The sequence below is a fragment of the Coptis chinensis genome, chromosome 4, assembly GCF_015680905.1.
Source record: "Coptis chinensis isolate HL-2020 chromosome 4, ASM1568090v1, whole genome shotgun sequence".
Classification (NCBI taxonomy): Eukaryota; Viridiplantae; Streptophyta; class Magnoliopsida; order Ranunculales; family Ranunculaceae; genus Coptis; species Coptis chinensis.
In genome coordinates this window covers 54,584,548-54,605,535 of record NC_141459.1, presented here as the reverse complement: position 1 = coordinate 54,605,535, position 20,988 = coordinate 54,584,548, and the positions used below count along the sequence as shown (strand labels likewise).

Genomic DNA, 20,988 nt, shown 5'->3' with positions numbered 1-20,988 from the left:
ATTCAGAGCTCACTGAAATTTTAGAAATTTCAAGTTTTGTGTGCTATGGACTATGGTTAAAGTAGCGATTGTATTTGGCTAAAGGGTGCACGTTGGTGAAGGAGTATTTACTGTTTAGAGTTTAGACGTCTCCTCACTTTTCTTACATGTATTTTCCTCCACGGGCTTCACGTGTATGCATGCTTGAGAACATTCATTTGGTCATTTACTGAAAATATACCCCATGCTTTAGGCAATTAGGCTTAAGCGGTGGACCTACACAGATTTTGAAAGAACTCTTATTTTGGTTATTGTGGGTGTTAGTAGTGTTAACTGTTACTAAAGTGTAAATATCATGAATATAGACATTAAACACCAATCGTCAAGGTCACGGTCATGATCGTCTTTTGCATACATCTCTCAAAAGGGCAGTTGATTGGATGTACATGTACGTCAAATATTTTAATGATGATCTAAATGGCCAATCTATCCACAAATAAAATCGTCAATTTTGATAAGTACTAAGATTCATGACGCATCTACATGCACAAACTCTGTTATGTTTCATAGGCTAGTACCAAAATTTTGATTGTTGATGCTTTTAAGCCACTGAATGTACCATATTTTTCAAAATCATAATTGGTATCTTCAAGGTAAGGGGACATGGATCATCAGGGTATATGTGATGACTGATCTGTTCGTCACATACCACTTTCGGTGTTAGTGATGTTAACCTTCGGGCCAAAGTCATCCACCATATCAAGTCTAGCTAGCTAGTAACTGTTAAAAACTATGACTGATTCATTACCAAGGTGATTAAATGTGAAGTGTGTATCAGTGTATGAGACGTGAACTATCCGACTCTAATATTAGTAGATCCTCCATTTTATTTCGCACCACCATCTTGATATCCCTGTTCTGTACAACAAGTAATATAGCAACCAACTAACTCCATCATCATGAAGTTAGCTATATATTTTTTTGTTATAGTTTACGTAGAGCTTCTCTCTTCCCCGCGATTGATATCAAGTGATGATCCTCTCATAAATGAAAGAGTGAACCCAGATCATTCTTCTCCATTTCCCAGCAACTTCCTCTTTGGAACTGCATCCTCTTCTTATCAGGTGTGTACCATAGCTTCATCTCCATTTGATGATCCCATCTTTTCATCTGAAGTCAATAAAATTACTTTCTACCGTAGAGAACAAAAATCAGGTAATTAATAACTCAATGCCGTCTATGATGCATAATACTTTTAACTTAATTGTTATGATCAGTTTGAAGGAGCATTTTTGAGTGATGGAAAAGGTGTAAGCAATTGGGATGTGTTCACTCATCAACCAGGTGAGTAGGGTGACCTTAATTTCAAAACAGAAATAGGGGGGATGATTGTTTAGTTAAATAATGGGTTCTTATATGGCCTGGGTGATATGTTGATGTCGCTGCAGGCACTATCATGGACGGGAATAATGGAGATGTTGCAGTTGATCAATATCATCAGTATCTGGTAACGTCATCTGTGTTTGTTTGGTACCGTCATATATTTTTTTCTTCCTCCCTTAAGCATATCAGCATATGGGATAGGAAACTGAACCTGACCCAAGGCCCAAGGCCCAAGGGTATTAGTTGGTTAAGCACTTAAGCATATGGGATAGGAAAAATGTAGATAGCCATTTTCTTAAGAAAAACATGAGTAGCGTATTAAAAATGCAATTGCAGCTAAGTGTGGAATTCGAGGGCTAAGCGGCTCGGGCTAGGCTAATTTAGCTCTCTCGTTTAACTATGTGAGCCGAGCTCGAGATCAAATTAAAACTCATGTAACAAATGAGTTTGATGAAGCTCGGCTCGTTTAGCTCAAATAACATATTTGTAGTGTAAAATAACTGAGCCACTTGAGCTCGACTCGAACTCGCTCGTTTAACTATATGAGCCGAGCTTGAGCTCAATTTAAAGCTCGTGTAATTAACGAGCTGAGCTTAAGAAAAGCTCGGTTTGTTTAGCTCGAATTCCACCCTTAATTGCAGCAGTGGGCTTGGTTGAGTTGCCAAAACAAGAAGTTCAGCTTTGCCTCCATCACTATCAAAATTAATGGAGTGAGGCCAGTATATTTGACTCGGTGGGCATAGATTAGGCACAGACTTTCAGTTATTGGATTTCAGGCAGTTTTTGGCATACAAAATTAATGTTTCATTTCATCTTGTTGGAACAGAATGTCTAATTATTAGCTCACGTATTAGGTTTCTGTTAATCTAAATCATGGTTTTAATATGTGCTTCTGTATCTCATTGCGAATTATCTCAAGTTGCTTCAAACTAGTTGTGATAGATCAAATTTCAAAAGACTTTTTTTCCGTTACATGGACATCAGAATAAACTAGATTGTTATATCTAAAACAGGGTTTGCAACTAATGAATTGTTGTTATATCAACTGAATTTGATTATTGCAAAACAGGACGATATAGAACTAATGCATTCTGTTGGAGTCAACAGCTATCGCTTCTCGATCTCCTGGGCTAGAATCCTACCAAGTCAGTAGAAATGATCTTGTGATTTAGTATAATTGCTACACAGGACAGCTTATTAGATTAATCCCCTCATTCTGATTAAACTTTTGACACTTACAAACAGGAGGGAAATTTGGAGGTGTAAATCCAGCCGGTATCCAACACTACAACAATCTTATCGATGCTCTACTACGAAAAGGTGTGTCTTCCGTATTGCGTCTTAATAATTTTCAGAAAAATGTTTACTCGCCGTGCATTCTTGTGAACGCTCACACACACACACCACGCTCACAAAAACGCACAAAGAGTAGCTACAAATTGTTGTATTTTGGTCCTGATATATGTATATGATATCAGATACCTGTTAGGAATATACAACTTAATTGTACTTACTCTTTACCAATTACAAAACTATACAAACCTTTTGTCTTGTAAGTGTCTTGTACTTCTTAATTAAATCCGAGCCTAGTGTAGATACACTATGTCCTTAAGACAGATTTTCCCCCTCACGGTGCTTGAAGGTTGATGGGAAACTATCTCCCAAGATAGAACGGATTTCCTTCTATAGAAAGCTAGCACTTCAATTCTATAGACTCGTGAACCACAACATAGTATTTGACTAAGAACGGAGGGAGAAGAGAAAGATCGAAACTCGTGGTGATCTCGTGTCCTTTTCCTCTCCAAATTCATCCACTATTTATAGGTGAGTGGTGCCTTTTCAAACAACACAAACTCTCTTGGGAAAAAGTAAGCAACTCTTTGAAAAGTCACATGTTTGAAAAGGACACACCATTTCGCATATATAAGCATCGTTTGAACCGGTGCCTATTTCGAAAGGTTGCACCTTTTCGGCATGATACACTTGTTTCAAACCCAAGGTGCACATTTCGAAGGTCGCACCTTTTCGGCATAATGCAATCGCTTCAAACAAATGCATCATTTTGAAAAGGTTTTTCTCACATTACGCATTGTTTCAAGAAAAACCCATTTCATCTTAAGTGGGGTAACTTGGGAGACAAACTACTCATTCATATTTAAATGGATTTGAGCAAATCATTTTTTCTAACAATCCCCACATGAATGAAAATTTGGCTTCTTCTATCATAAACATCGGTTTACGTTCTTTTACAAATGAAAAGATACCGTCGAGTCAAGTAGCATGGGAGGCCTTAAACTTGCCTTAGTGAAAGACGATCGGATTTAATTGGACGATCAGTAGACTTCAATTAATGTCCTTGAACTGTCAGCCGTTTGTATAAACCTAGACAATCATCTTCACGCGATCACGCCTCGAATCTTGTTGGTTCTCACGTTTGTGTTCATTTTGGCCTTGAACATTTCTTGGTTTCAGATAGTGCTTTTGAGACATTTGTCTTTAAAATTCTCATAGAAGCGGCCCCACTTTGCACTAACATAGGTGATTTCTATAAAGAGTATCCTGCAATACTCCACTTGGATAACATAACTTTCCAAGATATAGTAAATCATTAAAAGCTTGACTTATCCTAGTTCTCGCGGCAGATATGCACTGTCTTATATAGGAATGTGTTAGAGTATAATATTACTCTCCAGTGCTAACTGAGTCACAAATATAATTCAGTTGGCCCATTGAACCTAGATCTTGGGATCTCCAGTCAACTAGGTTGGTTTTTCCATTATGATGACTCTTGGTTGATTATCTCAAAAGCTTTAAGCCCATTCCCTTGATAATCTTTCTACTTGCTCTCTTGTTAAACCTTTTGTAAAGCGGATCCGCAATGTTATCTTTTGACCTTACATAGTCGATTGAGATAACTCCATTTGAAACAATTGTCTAATCGGTATTATGTCTACCGGCGTATATGTCGAGACTTCCCGTTATACATGCTACTGCGTTAACTCTACCAATAGCAGATTAGGCATCACGATGTATATACACACCGCCGTTGGCATAGGTTTAGCCCAGTTTGGAATATCCTCTAAGAAATTTGAAGCCACTCGCTTCTTCTCGGCCTTGTCTAATGCTATGAATTCTGATTCCATAGTGGACCTCGTTATGCACGCGTTTGTTTTGAGGATTTCCAAAACAATTTGCACCTCCAAGTGTAAAGACATATCCACTTGTGGACTTTGAGTCTTTAGTGTCGATATCCACTAGCATCGCGATACCATACGAACGGCCGGATATCTTGTATAGTGCAAACCAAAATTCTGAGTATACTTTAAGTATCCTAAAACTCTCAATATGTCACCCAATGATCGCCGCCGGGATTACTCATTATATCGACTTAGCTTGCTCCTCACGAGTATGCTATGTCGGGCTTTATACTGATTCATGACATACATTAAACTACCAAGTATCACGAGTATTCTAGTTGAGATATGCTATCTCCGGTATTTTTGGCTAAATGAAGATTTACGTCAACTGGTGACCTTTTTTGTGTGATGTTATATTTCTTGAACTTGTCAAGAATCGTCTCAATGTAATGAGATTGTGATAGAACAAGTCCATCCTCTATCCTAGAGATCTTAATTCCTAGAATAACATCAAATACACACTAAAATCTTTCATGTCAAACTTACTAGACAACATTTGTTTGGTAGATTTTATGACATCCATATTACTACCCAAAATTAGCATATCGTCTACATAGAGACAAACAATGACACTTCCCTTTTGAGTGCTTTTGACATAGACACACTTGTCACACTCGTTTATTTTGAAACCGTTTGACAACATTGCATTGTCAAATTTCTCATGCCATTGTTTAGGTGCTTGCTTTAATCCATATAAAGATTTAACAAGCTTGCAAACTTTCCTTTCTTGTCGGGAGCAATAAACCGCCGGGTTGTTCCATGTATATTTCTTCATCTAACTTCGCACCATTCAAGAATGCCGTCTTTACATCCATTTGATGTATCTCAAATCCATGTATTGATGCTATTGCTATTAGCATCCTTATGAAAGTTATTCTTATAACCGGGAGTAAGTGTCAAAATAATCCAATCCTTCCTTTTGCAAAGCCTTTGACCACAAGTCTAGCTTTATACTTGTCGATTGATCCATCGGTCTTAAATTTCTTTGTGAATATCCACTTATATCCCAAAGTCTTGGAATCACGGTGGTAAATCTACCAATTCCCATGTATGATTTTGCATTATGGATTCAATCTCGCTATTTATTGCTTCTTTCCAATAAGTAGCTTCGGAGATGACATTGCCTCCTTGAGCGTTTGAGGATTATTTTCCAACAAGTATGTTAGAAAATCAGGTCCAAAAGACGTTGGCGTCCTTGACCTTTTGCTTCGTCTAGGTTCCTCCTCAATTTAAGCTTTGTGTAGGATGGTTACTAGTTGTAGCATCTAAAGTTCTCTTTGTTGAACTTGACTCTATACACATGTTATACGGAAACGTCTTTTCAAAGAATGAAGCATTCCTTGACTCTATAATTGTATTAACATGTATATCTTGAATCTTTGATTTATGAACCAGAAAATGATATGCACTACTATTGTTTGCATATCCAATGAATACACAATCAATAGTCTTGGGTCCTATCTTCACCTTCTTAGGTTTAGGGACTTCCACTTTAGCAAGACACCCCCACACTTTTAAGAATTTGTAGGAAGTCTGATGACCTTTCCACAATTCGTATGGTGTTTTAAGCGTCTTCTTGTTAGGAATCTTGTTGAGAATGTAATTGGCGTAAAGCAAAGCTTCCCCACAAAATTTTGGGGTAAACCGAACTTAACAACATAGCGTTCATCATCTCTTTTAGAGTTCGGTTTTATGTTCCAAATACCGTTTGATTGAGGTGAATAAGGAGCCGTAGTTTGATGAATGATTCCATGTTCAGAACAGAAACCTTCAAAAGGTGATTCATATTCACCTCCTCTATCACTCCTTATAGCCTTAATCTTTTTGCTTAGTTAATTTTCAACTTCATTTTTATAGTGTTTGAACACTTCAATTGCCTCATCTTTACTTCTCAACAAGTAAACATAACTATATCTAGTGCTATCGTCAATAAAAGTCTGCACGTACTTAAGATCACATATATCTGTGTGTATTAAGTCTAGAGGTTCAGTACTTCTTTCAATGGAATGAAAGGATGATCTGGTCAACTTGGATTCTACACAAGTTTCACATTTATGGTGTGGTTCTATTTTTAATTTTGGTATATAGTCCAAATTAATTAATCTACGCAGTATCATAATTAACATGTCCTAATCTACCATGCCATACATGTGAAGACTTCAATCAAGTAAAACAGAAGATTCAACTTTATTGGCTTTTTGGTAATAATAGTAAAACAAGACATCCTAAAGAGCCCATCCTGAAGATAACCCTTTCCCACGAATACATCATTCTTAGTTAGTACAAATTTATCAGAAACAAAGACTAACTTAAAGCCATTCTTGCTCAGCAGCGACCCAGAAACCAAGTTCTTGCGAATGTCAGGCACATAGAGCACCTCATTCAGAGTTGTGTAAAGACGAGGACATTAACAACAGGAGTAACTAGTGGTGTTGCCATATTCTGAAATATAACTACAAATATAACTACACTTTGTTATTTCCTTAAACCAAAAAAGAAAAGAAAACAGAAACAAATTCTGTTCGGTAAAGAAGAAGAAGAAAAACAGAATCTGTCTTAAGTTGTTAGGAATATACAACTTAATTGTACTTACACTTTACCAATTACCAAACTATACAAACATTTTGTCTTGCAAGTGTCTTGTACTTCTTAATTAAATCCGAGCCTAGTATAGATACACTATGTCCTTAAGACAGATTTTCCCCCTCACGGTGCTTGAAGGTTGATGGGAAACTATCTCCCAAGATAGAACGGATTTCCTTCTATAGAAAGCTAGCACTTCAATTCTATAGACTCAGCGAACACAACATAGTATTTGACTAAGAACAGAGGGAGAAAAGAAAGATCAGAACTCTGTGTGATCTTGTGTCCTTTTCCTCTCCAAATTCATCCACTATTTATAGGTGAGTGGTGCCTTTTCGAAACAACACAGTGACTCTTGGAAAAAAATAAGCAACTCTTTGAAAAGTCACATGTTTGAAAAGGACACACACCATTTCGGCATATAAAGAATTTGTTTTGAACCGGTGCCTATTTCGAAAGGTTGCACCTTTTCGGCATGATACTGTTGTTTCAAACCAGTTGCACATTTCGAAAGGTCGCACCTTTTCGGCATAATGCTGCTTTTTTCAAACAAATGCATCATTTTGAAAAGGTTTTTCTCACATTACGTACTGTTTCAAGAAAAACCCATTTCATCTTAAGTGGGGTAACTTGGGAGACAAACTACTCATTCATATTTAAATGGATTTGAGCAAATCATTTTTTCTAACAATACCTTCATGACTCCATGCATGAACTCTTGTTTGCTTGTTAGTAAGATAAGTATAGGCACAACACATAGGTTGTGTTTACTTGACATAAAGTAAGCCGGTTATGATGGTTACCAAAAAGTAAACAGTAGTAATATAGACAAGTAGTGCGGACATCTAAAGTTGAGTACGGGAATATATTCGCCAATATATTCTGAGAAACATAGGTACTGACATTCACGACATTCTACATAGTCAAGAAACACTTCTAGTCATCGATCGATGCATTGTGAGAAAGAAAAAAACTAATAAAGTATCTCCTCATTGTATGCAGGAATCCAACCCTTTGTGACTTTATCTCATTATGATTTCCCTCAAGAACTTGAAGATATATATCAAGCTTGGTTGAACCCTTGCATACAGTAAGTGTTGTTCCAGTATATGATCCAGACCTGAACATGGCCGGCTTTAAATTTTTAACCAATTGATATATGGTGCACTACCTTTAAACCTGCATGTACAGATCACAATAATAGTATGCTTTGTTATGAATTTAGGTTGCTTTCATGCAAGAGTAAAAGGAAGATAAATTTATTATTTGCAGACTAACCTGTCAAAGATATTCACTTTTCAGGGAAGATTTCCGATATTTCTCAGATGTCTGTTTTGAGGCCTTTGGAGATAGAGTCAAGTATTGGGTCACCTTTAACGAGCCAAACATTGTAGTCATGCATGGTTATCGTACGGGAATTTACCCACCATCTCGTTGTTCAGGATCATTTGGAAACTGTACATATGGGAACTCAGAGACCGAACCATTCATTGCAGCACATAACATCATACTCTCCCATGCAGCTGCAGTTGAAACTTATAGAACCAAATACCAGGTACTTGGAATGATCAAGCAGTAAGTAAGGAACTTCACTATTTTAGACACCTTGCTGTGGCCGTGTAGCAGTAGTAGCACTAGTAACGTTAGGTAGTAGTAGTAGTAGGCAACAAATAGAACCCTCCAGAGGGACAGTTTATATTAACAAGGAAAAGGAAATGTACTCAGTTGAAAACAGAATGAAAATCTGAAAACAACAGAATATTCTGATGAAATTGATTGGTCAAGACAAGATGTTGATGTATGCTTTAAAGTAGAGGGTGCAGAAACAGAGTAAATGGGAGCTTAGAGGCGAAAAAGAATCTAACATTGTTTCCTTAGAAGCTACTAAGTTCTGAAGAAAACTGTAGAGTATAATGGATTGAATTCATTACTTTGGCTTGCAACTTAGCTGTGTATTCATTCAATAAACAATTCACTCCATCATGTTTAACATCAAAGCATATTGCGTTGAACATTTTTCCCTTTATTGAAGGAACCTGCCATTTGCCTCATATATACATCTCATCAAATGTACAGGAAGAACAAAGAGGTAGCGTTGGGATTGTGATAAATGCTATATGGTTTGAACCCATAAGCAATTCGACCAAGGACATATTAGCAGCCAGAAGAGCTCGATCGTTCCTTGTAAACTGGTAATTTTAAGCACTCGTGAGCATCGCCGTTTACTCTCTCGATCTTTTTCTGATCATATATTCACATATATGTATAAATGCATTACAAAGCGTTACATGAAGCAGAGATTTACGAAGTCTGTAAATACTTCTTTATGGCAGGTTCTTGGACCCCCTTATATTTGGACAGTATCCTATGGAGATGCAAAAGATTCTAGGATCCAGTTTGCCTAAGTTTGAAAATAACGACCTGACAAAGCTGCAGGGGAGTTTGGATTTCATTGGTGTCAACCATTATACTAGCCTCTATGTGAAAGATTGTCTTTACTCTACATGTGGAGTTGGAATGGGGACTTCTAGGACAGAAGGTTTCGCTCTACAAACGGGGGAGAGGAATGGTGTTTCAATTGGAGAAACTGTATGTAATGTTACTCATGTACCTCCACGTACATATACTCCTTGTATAGTCACTAACTGTTGGAGCTTCTTAATCGTACAGACCCCCATGAAGTACTACTACGTTTATCCACAAGGAATGGAGAAGACAATTACATATATGAAGGAGAGATACAACAATATACCTATGTTTATTGCAGAAAATGGTGAGAGAATACTAGATAGATCTTTCTGTTACCAAGTTGTTATCATAACTTACTTTATAGTTTATACTGTTGTCATCTGATTTTACTGAGTGTTATAGGATATGGTGAAGAAAACATCCTCAATGCTAGCGTCGAAGATTTCTTACATGATGTGGACAGAATAAACTATATGAACAATTACTTGGATGCTTTAGCAACGGCAATCAGGTATCATATAATCATATATGACAAACAAATGTAGAGAGTTTCCAGATGTGGCTGTTTTTGGAATCTAATACCTTGTAATGTATTGGTTTGCACAGGAAAGGTGCAGACGTGAGGGGATACTTCTCTTGGTCTTTGCTTGACAACTTCGAATGGATTTTTGGGTACACGAAGAGATTTGGTTTATACCATGTGGACTATCCAACGCTGAAGAGAACTCCAAAGTTATCAGCTACTTGGTACAAACAATTCGTCTCGAAGCATAAGAAAACTAAAACGATAATTTTGGAGAATAACGAGAATCGTCTTACCTATTAGGCATTGTACATAAACTTATTGACTTGTATTGTTCGTTTTGAATTTTGTGAAGAAGGAAAACTTTATTACAAAATGACTTAATTGAGTTCTTACAATCATATTCAGTTGTTACTAAATATGCTGATGTGTACTTTGCGCGCTGAGCTGGATCTTCAGAAGCTTCTATTGACTTTGTTGACTGAGAATCAAGCTGAAGGGAGAGGGTTAAACTGAAATCTTGCGAGAGAGTAACTTGAAGATCTGGTAGACTAACTTGAACCTTATTGCAGTTGATAAAGTAAGCTTTAGTAAAGATACTGATATGATCCTTAGCGCTGAGATATTGAATTGAGATATGGTAACGTTGGGGAAAATGACAAAAAAATACGTTGAACTTTGCACTTGGGTTCAAAGCAGTCAATGTATTTTTTTTTTATTCAAATAAATATTGTACTTTCACAAAGTTTCAATTTAGGCATTCCGTCCAATTAATTGGATGTCCAGCTTACATGGACCATTAAAAATTCCTCCCATTCTAATTTGCCTATGTGGCAGTTGTTTAAACCATGGAGGTGACATCCATCCAACATTTCGACACACCAACTCAAAAAATATCAACTGGAATATCGGTTAAATCAAATTTAAAAAACAGATGACCTGATATTTCAGCATCACGTGAGTTGCCTCCCCCCTATTTATCTCTTTCTTCCTCATTATATGCTCCAACTCCATTAACGTGCCCGGTGGAAACTACAAATTGTTTACTAAATATTTTTTTCAAAATTCAAAATTCAAAATTGAACAAACTAACATGCCATTCAACAAGATTAAACCAAAGGGTCTTTATTATGTTTGCAAAGGAAGAGCATCCATATTAATTAGCATGAATTCATTGCAACAAAAAGACGAGAACCATTACCATGAATTTGAACTCTGTTTTAGCTAAAAGGTAAGTGTAAGAGATGCATGCTTATCTAGTTCTATTCTAATAAGAGCACTAGTTGTAAATTCTTCAAATTTGAACTCTGGGTATTCATGAATTTGGCTTCTTATTGAAACCAACCAGTCTTTTTCTTCCTTTGTTGTGTTCATAAGTTGCAGTGAGTAGTGCTCATTGAATTCTCCATGAAATGCAACACAACAAACAACAAAGAGAATTAAAACAATACCCATTACTCAAAATTGAATAATTTTGAATGAAAGCATCAAATTTTTGTTAATACTGAGAACTAGAAAAAAAGTATTTTGACTGTGTTACAAAATATTTTTAAATTTGGAGATCTTGAAATTTGGTTTAACCGATATATCAGTTGTAATTTGATGAGTTGGTGTGTCGAAATGTTGAATGGATGCCGCCTCATGGTCTAAATAACTGCCACATAGGCAAATTAGAATTGGGAAAATTTTTAACGGTCCATGTAAGCTGGACATCCAATTAATTGGACGGAATGCCTAAATTGAAACTTTTTGTAAGTACAATATTTATTTGAATAAAAAAAAAGTACATTGCTTGTTTTGAAACCAAGTGCAAAGTTCAATATATATTTTTTTATCATTTTCAGGGGGGGCTTTAGGAAATGTTATTGAAAGGAATAAATCATCTCTCACATAGCAAAAATAACACTAAAATGGTAGTGTATATTTATGTTAACTACTAGTATATAGTGTAATTTTTTTTTCATAGAAAGTGTAAAGGCTCTAATTGGGCGAACCTTACGAGTGTAGGAAATTTGGGGAGAATGATGTTGTGACTGAGTTCAAAGGATCGAACTGTCTACGTATCCAGTTCTCTGACGAACTGAAATCAAGTCGAACGTATTTCATTGTTTGGATTCTATGATCGAATGATCGATGGCAAATGGAGAAGATGGAGAGTGGAGAAGAAGCATAGAATTCTCCTCCTTTTGTTAGAGAGTGGAGGACAAATATATAGAATTCTCTCCCCCCTTTTGTGCTCCATTGGTTAATGATATTTAGTATTGCATTGATAGCTTTATTGCATGTATTCATGTTCATTTTGTAACTATTTGGTAACTCATGACTCTTGAGATGACCAATTGTGATGATCCAATAAGTTAGTCTAAAGATATGATCAATGGCAATGACACGTGTCGATATATGTCCCTCACATAGCCCCTCTCGTTAGGTTGTGATTTCTTAAGAACGATATGACGAGAGAAATAACTTGACACGTGTCAAAGTGGAATAGTGAGCGTGTTGGAGCTCATGTGAGCATAGGTCTAGGACTCTTCGTGCTTAAGTAAGTGTTATGCTCGAGTGAACGTAAGTCCAGGGACCATTTAGCGCTTATGTAAGCGTTCTACTCCAGTAGGTCAAGGGACCTTTTAGCGCTTATGGAAGCGTTATGGTCGAGTGAGCGTAGGTCAAGGGACCTTGTAGCACTTATGTAAGTGCTCTGCTCCAGTAGGTCAAGGGGCCTTTTAGCGCTTATGGAAGCGTTATGCTCGAGTGAGCGTAGGTCAAGGGACCTTTTAGCGCTTATGTAAGCGTTCTGCTCCAGTAGGTTAAGGGACCTTTTAGCGCTTATGGAAGCATTCTGCTTGAGTGAGCGTAGGTCAAGGGACCTTTTAGCGCTTATGTAAGCATTTTGCTCCAATAGGTCAAGGGACCTTTTAGCGCTTATGGAAGCGTTCTGCTCGAGTGAGCGTAAGTCAAGGGACCTTTTAACGCTTATGTAAGCGTTATGCTCCAGTAGCATTCAAGCTTAAGTGAGCGATGTGGCCCATGGGAGCCTGGTGCTCTTAGAGAGCGTTCTGCACTGAGTTGGTCCTAAAAGTATAGGTCCCCAACTAGTGAGAAGTGGTGGTGCTATGTAGCGTTTGAGCTCGATGGAGCTAGCGTGTGATTTGGTGATCACAGTTGATAGCTAGCCTTGAATTGGCATGACTATAGTTGAACCAAACTTGATCCTTAGCAGGGCATCAAGTTGATTGGTTGATAGCTAGCCTTTTAGGGGGCGTTACTATGATTAACAGTTGGCCTTGAATTGGCGTAACGTACTGTAGCTAGCCCCAGTTTTGGAGCTTGATTGACCTGTAAAAAATGCGAGCTAGCACCAAAGAGTTAGTATGAACTAACATTACGTAATAATTCTGGAGATGCATAATAACATAATTGAACATGTTTAGGTGGCAATAATAAGCCCCAGTCCGGAGATGGTTGTGGCTAACCCCCAGTTTGAAGCTTTATTGACTTGCACTAGATTGAACTAATATCCAAAAGGAATTAGAACAAAATAAATGATAATTTGGAGATAAATTGAGCGTCGAGCTCAAGTCATAGCCGGATACTGAGCATATGGCTATTGCGAGCTCCTGGTTTGTAATTTGAGTAACATGTATGCAAACTTGATGGCAACAATTTTCAATCAATCAAGTTTGACTTTAATAAATTACGCCAGAGGTCGATCACTCGCGACTGTGTAAGCGACCTGCACTTAATGGGTAGAGAAGTGAATGACCTCATAATTCAGCAGTTCGCAATTCCTAGTACAGGTGGCCTGCCCAGAGAGACTCTCTTTAGAACGATGCCTTTAGGACGCTGCCTTTTTTATTGTTGCGAACTGGCCGTCTACTTGTTATTTCCGACTTCAGTGGTATATTATAATTCCCAAAAACTCTTCTAATACCCTTCAGTGACGTGCTTTTCAACCAAACTTCATGGGCTTAGATTATGTCATTCTGTTTAGATTGCCTTAACCAAAAAGGTTATTAGCATCCCTGAAAGTAGTTAACATATCCTGAAAGTAGTACACATATTTGAGGAAGAAGATTCCTGGCCTTATGCGGCCATCCTCTATAAATTGAAAGTTTCTTGGCAAAAGAGAATTAAATGTACACATATAACAAGCAAATAAGTTTAGTAACCGTGCAATTTCTTGTCAGGTCGAGCCACAGTAACTCGAGTTCTGATAATTCGACATGATTAAGTCGATAGGTCGATCTTTATACATAAAGTCGATAGTCAATAGTTCGACATGATTAGTTGATAGAAAAAGGAGTTAAAGTTACACTAATATATAAGCAATATTTGAGATAGCAAGAGTTTTGCTAATAAGAGCAACTGGCTATATGATCAGGTCGGTCTCCATGTGAATAAAATAAATAAGCCTCAAAAGTCGAGAAGAAATTGTAAGTGTTTCTTCAGGATATATGACGGTTGAAATGGGTGATGGATCATATTTTCTAACACGGAATGAGATGAATCCCATGGAAATTAGAATGGAGTCCAAATATTAACGACTTGACGAGGTCGTGTTCACGTGAAGTCGCTTAAGAGGAGCACAAAATTTATGCTTCAAACAGTACATATGCATCTTGACTAATACTAAAACGTTAACGTTTAAGACTAATTCTTCATGGATTCGTTTTTGGTAAGATCATGTCGTTGTCTGATAGTAAAAGTATGTGTGTGCCACATGCTCATCTATGACCAGTTAAAGAGTTAAGGTCAAATCGAGTAATCACCGCTTCAAAGTTTTAAGTGTTTCTGTAAACACATATAAGAAGCTAAGCCCACAACGAGATTCTTCTGGAGATCGGAAAATTCAAAAACTTGTTTATAGCCGATACACCAGCTCTTATTTTATGAATGATGAGCGTGATTACCATGTTGCTGCTATATTCTAGAGTCATAGCATAGAAGTTCTACACAAACAAGGTAATAATGAAAATGCGGTAAAGAACTGAGATAGGAAATCAATTTGCTTATCTGTTCTAGCGAGCAGTAGTTGTAGTTGTTCACTTTGGGTAATCAATCTACGACTTTTCTCCAATGCTTCGTGGGCTTGGAAATGAAAGTTTGAGTAGAGAATTAAGTTAACAGTAGACTTGAATTTTCAAGAAATTCGATCCACAGACGGCGCCAATGTAAATGCTCTAATTGGGTGAACCTTACAAGTGTAGGAAATTTGGGGAGAATGATGTTGTGACTAAGTTCGAAGGATCAAACTGCCTACGTATCCAGTTCTCTGACGAACTGGAATCAAGTCAAATGTAGTTCATTGTTTGGATTCTATGATCGAATGATCGATGACGAACGGAGAAGATGGAGAGTGGAGAAGAAGCATAGAATTCTCCTCCTTTTGTTAGAGAGTGGAGAAGAAATATATAGAATTCTCTCCCCCCTTTTATGCTCCATTGGTTAATGACATTTAGTATTGCATTGATAGCTATTATTGCTCTATGCATGTATTCATGTTCATTTTGTAACCATTTGGTAACTCATGACTCTTGAGATGACCAATTGTGATGATCCAATAAGTTAGTCTCAAGATATGATCAATGGCAATGACACGTATCCTAGGTCCGCCCCTAGTAGTGATAGTCCATCTCCACATGTTTTGTGCGTGCATGGAATACTGGACTGTTAGCTAAGGAGATAGCACTAATATTGTTATAGTATATATCATATCAAAGGAGGAACAAATAAAAGAATTCTGAGATCCTGAAAGAGAGGACATATCCAGTAGAGTTCAACAATTGTATGTGCCAAAACTCTGTATTCTGCTTCTATAGATGACCTAGTAACAGTGTGTTGCTTCTTGGCAGACCATGACAAAAAATTGGAACCAAGATAGATGCAAAAGCCTGTGATAGACCTTTGATACATTGGACAGTCTGCCCAGTCAGCATCAGTGTATGCTTGAACTATTAGGGAACTCTTTTTTATCCAAATGCCATAATCTATTGTACCTTTCAAATATATCAAAATCCTTTTAACAACTATCATATGTGGAATCCTGGGATTGTGCATGAATTGACAAACAACATTTACTGCAAAAGCTATATCAGGTCTAGTTCAAACTAGATATTGCAAAGCACCAACAACAGATCTAAATTCAGTAGGATCAATTAAAACTTCACTAGTATGATTATCAAGTTTTCAACTTGAAGACATAAAAGTAAGAAAAAGGTTTAGCATCCTACATCTTGGCTTTAGTTAAAAAATCATAAGCATATTTTGTTTGAGATAAAAATAATCCTGTTGATTATCTTTGAGCTTCCAATCATAAGAAATAATGCAGAAAGCCCAAGTCTTTCATAGAAAACATAGAACTTAATTGCTTGATGATGCTCATGTAGACAGTAGGAGAACTTCTAGTGATCAAAATATCATCCACATAAACTAACACATATGTAATAGAAATAAAATCCTTTTTAATAAACAAAGAATGATCAGCTTGGGAAGTATCGAATCCAATGGACATTAAGGCTTGAAATAACTCTTCATACCAAGCTTTAGGAGCTTGCTTGAGACCATAGATGGACTTGAGTAGTTTACACTTTACAAACATGAGTGAGTTTTAAAGGATCGGTAAAACCTTGAGGTTGCTTCATTAAGACTTCTTCCTTGCATTGAGATGACCATGCAAGAATGCATTGAAAACATCTAATTGTCTGACATCCAAATTGAAATGAACAGCTAAGGATAAAAGCAATCTTATGGTGGTAGGTTTGGCAACAGGTGCAAAAGTTTCATCACATCGACTCTATAATCAATCAAATCTAAAGGAGAATTGGACCTTCTTGCAGTTCTACTAGATGATTCATCACCATTGAATTTAGATTTAGTGGGTTCCTTAATGGATCACATACTGTGAGGAGGCTAGTGGACTCACTATTAGCTTAGTGTGGCTGCTGATGCTAGACCGGCTTATGGTTTCAGACGGAATCATGCCTGTTGTAATCTTTGTAATAAAGCAAAAAGTATATTATTGCATGTTTTTGTCACAAAAAAAGTACAATGTAGTAAGGTTAATATCATGGAACGTACATTGTACTTCTCAATATTTTTGTCTGGTTTTTTTTAGAAAAAAATAGCCAAAAAGGTTCATGCACTAACTTTTTTTTTGGTCAATTACGATAACATACTTAGGCTGGTTCACCGAACATGGTTTCATCAAGAAATAAAATTCATTGAAAATGAATTGCCGAAATTCATTTTCCACTTTTTGAGTGTTTGGTTCATATGTAGAAAAGTATTTCTGGACTAAATCAAGCAATAGTCCCATACACTCAAAGCATAGGATCAAACCTCGAGAAGCAATCAGTAATACCCATCCGAACCCCAATCTCTCGTAAACAACCTTCTTCCTCTGTTCATGGATCATACTCGTTCTCTCTTTGGTGTCAATAAGAAAAGCAACTTCCTTTTATGTTGAATTAACTGATTTTGACCAAGATGAAGAATATGTTTTCCATTTTTCCATTTTCTCAAGTGAACCAAACAACCAAGGGTTTTTACTTTCCAAGAAAATGCTTTCTGTTCCTTCACTTTCCTTGAACCAATCACAACCTTAGTGAATTGGTCAATAAGAATAATCCGTTATCCTTCCATCCAAAATCACAGTTATCTTTTATAAATTTGATAATTAATAAATATGTTATTGTTATGAAATTCGTGGGCCTATATGGATGCCCACCATTGAGCCCATATGGGACACCTCCTTATGTGTGTTTATCCTGGTAATCCTTTATCTTGGTGTAATCATTTTCTTGGTATTTATCCTGGTAATCCTTTATCTTGGTGTTTATCCTGGTAATCTTTTATCTTGGAAAGGAGGTTACCTAATTGTATATAAAGGTAACCTCCTCCCATTCAGACTTACCTAAATGAATAAGAATTCTCTCTATCTCATTCTCTTAATGATTCAATACATGTTAAGTTAGTGTTAAGTAAGTGTGGTGTAATCCTTTATCTTGGTGTTTATCCTGGTAATCTTTTATCTTGGAAAGGAGGTTACCTAGTTGTATATAAAGGTAACCTCCTCCCATTCAGACTTACCTAAATGAATAAGAATTCTCTCTATCTCATTCTCTCAATGATTCAATACATGTTAAGTTAGTGTTAAGTAAGTGTGGTGTTCTCTCTAAGTCGGTTTAATTCTAACACGTTATCAACACGATAGTCTCTAGCTTTGGATTAAAGGTATGTGTTTTAATTATGACGAGTATGCGAACCGTGCTATGCATCGGTGTTTTTTCAAATCTTTAAACCTGTCTCTCTAACATCTCTCTGATAGTATGATTTTTTGAATTCTAGTTATAATCTAAAAAATAATATAAAAATATTAGGAGGGGTTGAATATAATTTGAGTGACGTGAATGAGGTTTTCTAAATTATTTTAAATAATATGAATCTAATTCTAATTTCAATAAAGTGAGAGAGTTTTTGGTAAATTGTTTAAAAAGGAGGGAGCTGATTAGAATAATTAAGGGAGGTGGTTCTAAAATCATAAAATAGAGAGATTACAAATACACAGTTCGGTTGAGAAATTTTCCTCCTAAAGATTCGGCTATCATATAGTGTAGAGATTAATGGTATGTGTTTAACTTGTGATTAAATCGTAATCGATACTGTTGATACCATATTAAGATACCATATTAAATTCGTTACTGTCGAATTTAACTTGACTGTAGAATGATTTTGGAAAACAAATAGATTGTTAGATTCTCTACTGACTTCGTTTTCAAAGATAACTCTCTTGGACTGAAATTTCGTGGGCTGTATCATGTTTAGCCCAATTAAAAGCTTTCAAGGCTTTTGAACCTACTGGTTTTCCACAAGTATGGTTTTTGGCCGGTTCCTCGTAACCACATCTAAATTCCAAAACCAGCAACTCCAAATCATAATGATCACATGGCATAGACCTTAAATCTTCAAAGTATTGAAATAAATATTGGGAGGTGGGTCATAATATCTAGAGAGAAAAAAAAAAAAATACACACACGGATACTCTCACACACAGACAATGGGAAGCTAACTTACCTTCCTTGTCGTTTGGAATAGATTGGAAATCTGCCATAGTCTTCATTTGACAGCAATTACATAATTAGATTATTGTATTCTGCCTTATATAGTTGTGTCTGGAATATCTTTCGTTTAGTTTTACATTTATTCTTTCTTGTGATTAGAGAAGCTTTCAGTCTACTTAAATGATTCTACATAACAATTAGCATTTAGCAAGAATGTATGTAATGGCCAAAATGATGTACAAATTATTTTGTGGTGATTCTTCAGAATAGTGTAATACACACAAAGCAAATCTCACTGGCATTGTAAGCAACAGAGGCATTGCTCCTGAGATGCCATTGCCCATTATGTTTGAATTACTGATATTACATTGTTATACATGTGGCTCAAAATAGTGGTCCAAATATCGATCCAACGTGAAAATTTGATGCCTAAATTTTGTTTATTCTGTTACAGTTACTTGAAAGATGTCAAACCTTACTAAACTCGATTTTCAAGCTCTTTCAATTAGAGGCAACACTTATTTATCATGGTAGTTGGATGCCAAGATCCATTTACAATCTAAAAAACTTGGTGATGCTATTAAAGAAGGAAACAAAATGAACCCAGAGGAAAAGGCCACAGCTCTCATATTTCTACGTCATCATATTCATGACGACTTAAAGAATGAGTACCTAACAGAGGAAGACCCAGCAGGTCTTTGGCAATCCCTGAAGGATAGGTATGATCACCAGAAGATGGTCATACTACCAAATGCTCAAAGTGAATGGCTCAACCTGAGGTTCCAAGACTATAAGACGGTTTTTGAATATAACTCTGCTTTTTTTAATATAGTTTCTCGGTTGAAATTGTGTGGTGAAAAAGTAACTGATGAGCAGATCTTAGAGAAAACTCTTTCTACCTTTCATGCTTCGAATGTGCTCCTACAGCAGCAGTATTGAGAGAGACGATTCTCCAAATATTTTGATCTTATAACATGTCTCCTTGTCGCGGAGCAAAATAGTAACCTTTTAATCAAGAACCACAACTCCAGACCAACTGGGTCAATGGCAATTCCAGAAGCAAATGCCAGCTTTCGAGCTAGTGGTAGTTGTGGTAAAGGACATGGGAGAGGGCATGGAAGAGGCAGAAATACTGGGAGAGGTGGTCGAGGTTATCATCCTTATAAAGATGGCAATGGTAATAGAAAAAAGGATCATTGGAATACTAATGACCAACAAAAGGGAAATTGGAACAAGTGGACAGCTCCACCATATAAAGGGGACTCAAATCCTCATAACAAACGAAAGGAGAGCAGTGATATTTGCTACAGATGTGGTGGTAATGATAGACATTGGGCAAAATACTGCCGAGCTCCTATAGAAGAGGTTGAAAAGTATAAAGCCTCTAGGAAAATGGAAACAAATGTGATAGAGAATTGGAAGAGTGACCACTTTCATGATGGTACTCATTTGGATTGTTCCGATTTCCTTGAAGTTCAGTATGAGGATCCAAATAGCAATGGGCAAATTTGATGAGCAAACTTTAATACTTGGAATGATTTATTTAGTTATATTTTTATTACCAGTTCATGGAATGTTTACAGTTAATATTGTGTTCTCTTCATGGAAAGACTAGGCCATGATTGTTGTTAATATTTTTGAATTTCCTTATTATGAATCTCAAGTTTTATTTTTCATAATACACTTGTGCCAGTATCAATCTTTACAAATTTATTTTGCTTTATGTTAAAATGTATGGATATATAAATGGAGAAAAGTATTATGGATATATGTCTGGTAGACTATACCCATAAAT

General features: G+C 36.5%; 1 protein-coding gene and 1 pseudogene across 1 annotated transcript; both read left to right on the top strand.

Annotated features, from left to right (window-relative positions):
• The first annotated feature begins 429 nt into the window (after positions 1 to 429).
• LOC147504046 (beta-glucosidase 46-like) lies at positions 430 to 10,510 on the top strand. The gene is made up of 12 exons (XM_086557141.1): positions 430 to 1,103; positions 1,257 to 1,323; positions 1,428 to 1,486; positions 2,432 to 2,507; positions 2,608 to 2,682; positions 8,145 to 8,232; positions 8,445 to 8,697; positions 9,219 to 9,334; positions 9,476 to 9,731; positions 9,813 to 9,915; positions 10,014 to 10,122; positions 10,218 to 10,510. The coding sequence occupies exons 1-12, from the start codon at positions 939 to 941 to the stop codon at positions 10,435 to 10,437; spliced, it is 1,587 nt and encodes a 528-aa protein (XP_086413267.1). The 5' UTR covers positions 430 to 938; the 3' UTR covers positions 10,438 to 10,510.
• A 9,148-nt stretch (positions 10,511 to 19,658) lies between these two features.
• On the top strand, positions 19,659 to 20,705 carry LOC147504045 (uncharacterized; annotated as a pseudogene).
• The last annotated feature ends 283 nt before the right edge of the window (positions 20,706 to 20,988 follow it).